This window comes from Asparagus officinalis, chromosome 7 (genome assembly GCF_001876935.1).
Source record: "Asparagus officinalis chromosome 7, Aspof.V1, whole genome shotgun sequence".
NCBI classification, from domain to species: domain Eukaryota; kingdom Viridiplantae; phylum Streptophyta; class Magnoliopsida; order Asparagales; family Asparagaceae; genus Asparagus; species Asparagus officinalis.
Window position 1 is genome coordinate 49,572,419 of NC_033800.1, and position 5,459 is coordinate 49,577,877.

Consider the following 5,459-nt stretch of genomic DNA (forward strand, 5'->3'; position numbering starts at 1 on the left):
TCCGACGTCTGGTTGTTGAACTCGTCCACGCAGGTCTCTTGGTACGTGCTGGCGCTGCTGAGCCAGTTCTTGAGGTCGTACACGGCCCTGTCGAGATCGTTGAGCTGGTAGCTCAGGACGTGGTCGACGGCGTCCTTGAGGTCCTGGACGGCGTAGTCGAAGACGGTCATGCAGGTCTGGAGGGGCAAATAGGTGGTGGGGTCCTCGGCGGCGGCATGGAGGACAGAGGACCTGTTGGCGGCGTCCCGGATGTGGGTGATGGTGACATCTAAGGATGTTTTGATGAGGGACTTGATGTCCGTGTTGTTGCCTACGGCCTTGGTGAGGGCGTCCTCGCACGTCTCGCGGAAGCTGGTCGGTTGGCAGATCGATTTGATGGCTTTGACCGAGGCGGACGTGGAGGCGGTGTTCGGTTGAGCAGGGGATGAGGAGGGGGTGGTGGATGATGATTTGGTGCTGACGACGACGGCAACAACACAGGCGACCGCGGCAGCGACGAGGAGGAAGGAGCCGGCGATTAAGGAGATTTTCTTTTTGCCGGCCATTGTTGGCTGGCAAGAGAAGAAAATGAGAAATAGAAAGAGAGGGAAATGCTAATGAGAGGGAGGAAAAAAGGAATTTTCGGACTAGGAATAGAGATTGTGGCCGTCGTTGGGAAAAGATGGTTGGTGCTTTCAGAGGGGAGGAGGAGAATTCGGATCTTTTCTTTTAGGATTGGATAATAGTATATGTAGTATTCTAAATTTGTAATCGTCATTAACTGCACGCCCGAGGAAATTGTGATTATTTTTTGAGAGTGATGGTAGGAGCAAACATGTAACAAGGAACACTTAGTGTTAATACCCAAGTGACATTAAAAAATAAAATAAAAATAGTTAAAAAGATGATCAATAATTGGAGAAATTGCGTCAAAGACAACCCCACAATACAGCAGGCTTGAAAGTAGAAGGCGGGAGGCGGCCGGTAAGAAGAACAGAGTTATGTCGCTATATAATTGATGGAAATAATTATAAATTAATGCTTTGTATTTTCAACGAATCAAATGTACTATCCTTGTGGTACTATTCTTGCAACTAAACCCCTAACTGAAATTCTTTTTGACCCTCTGCGGAGAGTCTATTTGATGTCATGCTCCTTGTTCCAAATCCCATACGGGCCAGGATCATGACCGGCCAGTAATTAATTCATACGCTGATCAGTTCTAGCCATACATACGTCGCCTACTAATTTTTACGAATCGCCACACAATACATCACTACCACATAATTGATCTATTACAGCGGTTAAGTTGCAACGGTTTTAACTGTTGCGTTAGATATCTATCGTAACGGTTTGTAATGCCTAATACAACAATTTATAAAAAACGTTGTCATAGGTCTAATAATTATTCATGGGCTTCATAATTGTTCTTGGGCTTAATAATTGTTTTTAAAGCCCATGCCCCTGACCGTTTAGGGGCTGTTTGGTTGTTTTCTGAAAAAAATCGGAAATGGAAATGTCACATTTCATTTGATTTCAACCCATTTCAAGAGTTTTCCCACATTTCTTTTTTTGTGTTTGTTTCGCAAAGAAATCACCTCATTTCACCGCCAAGTCACACAAAGAGACAAAAAAAGCCGCAATAGTAACAGTGCACCACATTTCTATTTCTTGTGTTTGTTTGAACAAAAAGCAAAGGAAAGAGAAATCAGCCAATTTAAATAATCTGTTTTATTCAGCTTTACTATTCTAACAGTGCTTTTAGTAATAAATAATTCATTGAAGTGACATTTCCAAGTGTTTTCAGAGGTTTTTGTTGTGAAAACACATTTCTTAAAAAGCTGATGTGGCATCCTACGTGGCGTTTCATTTCTTTAAATTACAAAATGAAACAAACTGAAGAAATGGAAAACCCTTGAAACCAAAATCCTATGTGGCACATAAGAGATTTCTTGAAAGGTGATGTGGCGGGTGTTTTCTCATTTTTTTTGACCAAACAAACAGACCCTTAAACGAAATATATCTCTCTCTCTCAAATCCTCACGGAAATCCCTAAGCCAAAAATTTCCGCTCCCAAAAATCGCCGTGGCGTCGTCGATCTCATCACTGAACTCGTCGCCGTTTCATCTTGGATCTCATCTCCAATCTCCTCTCCGATATTATCTTCGTCGTCGAGCTACTCTCATTGCTTTTTCCAGCGAGGGCGAGCACTGAATCACAATGGTAGGGAGCTTTCTAGGGTTTTCTCGACACATCTTTTCTCATGATCTCTGATCAAATCAGGTGGTTAGATCTTTCCTAGTGAAGATCGAGGAGAGAATTTGATTTCAGGTAGCCTTTTGTGTTTCTAATCTCTTACTTCACTTTTTTGGCATTGAATTGTTCGATTCCGAGCTCGACTGTGCTCCTACTTAGCTTTTGAATGTTGATGCGAGGACTGGAAACCCTACCAGTCGTTTTGTTTTTGAGCCCCAAATCTCATTGATGGGAGCTTTGTAGGGTTGGATCAACCAATCTCTTCTCATGATTTCTGACCAAATCAGGAGATTCAATCTTTGCTATTGGATAACGGAAGGAGAACTTGAGCTCAAGTGCTTTTTGATGTTTTCCCCTTTTTTCACTCCTTGTAGCGTCAAGTTGTTTGATTCCAAGCTTGATTTATATCTTACCAGCTTTAGAGTGCCGATGTGTAGGCCATGCACCTTAGCTGGTAGGGTTTCGATTAGTCTGACGATGGTCTGAAACCCTGTCTAAGTTAGACTGGTTCCTTTGAGATGTAGCTAGGCTTTACATTAGAGATTGAAAAGCTTGATGCTGCGGTATTTTAATTGTTTTTCTGAAATTTTGTTATTTGTTTAGGTATTTAATGGTGTAGTCATCTTCCAAGATGCACATAAAGAGGGTAAAATTCTTGTCTCTTTCCTTAATTTTGTTTTTTTCTCTAAAATTTCTTTGTCTTTTGTGTGCGTAACGTGATTGTATTTTCATTAAGAGTTTTCTTATTGTCAATTCTTGTCAGGTTATCATTGAAGGATTTAAGAGTTACAAGGAACAAGTTGCTACAGATCCCTTTAGTCCCAAAGTTAATTGTGTTGGTACTGTTATTAGATTTCTATTTGTTTTGCTCCTCTTCAATCCTCTGAATCTGAGTAAAAATCTTGATAGATAATAAAAATTGGTTATTTCTTCTTAAAATCAGCTCCAATTTCTCAGTTTAAAGGATTAAACCGTAGCCCTACATAATACACATATTATCTCTCATTTGCACATGTAAAAAAAAAACCCATTAATGTCCGCGCGCTGGCCATCCTTCATCCTAGGCCCATGGATGACTGTACTTATAATTTTAAAGTTCAAGCAATCCTCTATTACTGTTACTCCTCTCCCTCCCTCCCTCTCTTTCACTAGGTGAGTCAGTTTTCATTTTTTAGATTCACTTATTTGGTTATTAAAAGTATGGATCTTTATTTGAGGTTTTAAGTATCTGGTTCTAGTCATCCAAGTATTTTAACTCAATCAGGCTTAGATCACATTGAAAGAAATATTTACATATTCCTCTTATCCATTAGCACATGGTTTCCAATTAATTTCATAGAAGTGCATTTTGCTATGGTATTTGTTAGACATTTGGTTCATCTGAAAGTGTATCTTTTTTTTAACTCATACAGGTATCTCTGTGGTAGGCTAAAATGTTCTTAGAATGTTCAGTTTATGCTAATGTATTTATGTTTCTGCAGTTGGTGCCAATGGATCTGGGAAGACAAACTTTTTTCATGGTACTTTTTTCCTTATCTAAGATTTGAACAATATTTCCTTTATAGTAATTTTGTAATTAAATTTTCATGAGGTTAATTATCCACATTGCTTAAAACCCTTTCTAGCCATACGTTTTGTCCTCAGCGACCTCTTTCACAACTAGCACAATGAAGATAGACAGGCCCTTCTCCATGTAACCATCTTTTTCTTTTATTTTTCTCTTTCTTACTTATTTTTTTGTGTCTTCTGTTGACTTGGATTTTCACAATTGACAGGAAGGTGCTGGACATCAAGTTGTTTCAGCTTTTGTGGAGATAGTGTTCGACAATTCTGACAATCGTATCCCAGTAAGTTCTCTTGTATCTTATTCTCAAACTTGTGCATTTAGTTGTATCTATACTTTGTAGGAAATTCATATGCATAGTATTTTGGTGTTGTAAGTACTAGTTATTATCTGTGTGATACACAAAACTTAGTATTACAATGTTGCTGCACGCATGTTATGGTAATATTATGATTTTACAAACACCTATTCAATATGAATGTCATTTTCTCATTGGAAACAATAAAAAAATAGTGGAAACAAACACGGCTATTAACTACTCCAAGATAAATCATCTCAATAAATAATAGTTAGGTATGGATAATGTCATGAAGCTAGAAAGACATGGATAATAGCTGCTTTCAAGGGAAATAATTTAGGAATGACGGACACAATGGGCAGATTTCATCAGAAAAGTGTATATACACACACATATATTTATATTACGTGGTTTTTCTAAAAAAATTGTACACATGTTCTGTGCTTGTTGCAGGTTGATAAGGATGAGGTGCGGCTACGTCGGACAATTGGTCTGAAAAAGGATGAATATTTTTTGGATGCGAAGCATGTCACGTATGATTTTCTTATACATCTGCTATTATGATACTACTTCCACCTGCCCTTTTGAAATATGCATTGTGATATTTATTATTATTATTATTATTTTGCAGCAAAACAGAAGTTATGAACTTGCTGGAAAGTGCTGGTTTCTCTCGGTCCAATCCTTACTATGTTGTTTAGCAAGGGAAGGTGTGTGCGTGTTCCTAGCTGGCTGATTTTGCAATTCATTCTTTCTCTTATTAAGTTGCATATATCTCTTCTAAACACTAGTCTTAATGGTGTGCAGATAGCATCTCTGACCTTAATGAAAGATTCTGAACGTCTTGATCTGCTGAAGGAGATTGGTGGGACACATGTTTATGAGGAGAGACGGCGTGAGAGCTTGAACACTACAATGTATGTGAGAATTGTCTTATTTTTATATTTATTCTGTTTATGAACAACTCTCATTTATCTCGATACATAATTTGGTATAACGGGGTGTATAACTCTTATATTTGTTGGTGCCAGACAAAGAATGCCAAACTGAATAGGATGAACTAAAGAAAACTTGGCTTTGCAAGAGGTGCCAGACAAAGAATGCCAAACTGGGGTTTGTCTCTAAATATTAATCATTTGATTATGGGAGGATGGTTCTTTTAGGCCTCAGTTGTAAAGGGTTTAAGAGAAGGGTTAAGGGAGTTTAGTCCCTCCTTAACCCTCCAAATGGTTTAATTTCGTCAAAGGGGTAAAAAAATCTTAACAAGGGTTAGAAAGATTTACTCAATTTGTCGACGTTTCCTGATATCTTGTTTTTCTGTTCAAGAAAACATTGAGAAAGTTATCTTTTTTAGATGAAAGT

General features: G+C 38.4%; 1 protein-coding gene and 1 pseudogene across 1 annotated transcript in view; one reads left to right on the plus strand and one right to left on the minus strand.

Moving 5' to 3' along the window:
• The window catches only part of LOC109847114 (pectinesterase/pectinesterase inhibitor-like), an 8,563-nt gene extending 7,881 nt beyond the window's left edge, over window positions 1-682 (minus strand). The window contains exon 1 of the mRNA XM_020416360.1: window positions 7-682. Within this exon, the coding sequence (XP_020271949.1) occupies window positions 7-545 (539 nt within the window). The 5' untranslated portion in view covers window positions 546-682. The remainder of the gene's footprint in view (window positions 1-6) is intronic.
• LOC109850175 lies at window positions 1,965-5,452 on the plus strand (annotated as a pseudogene).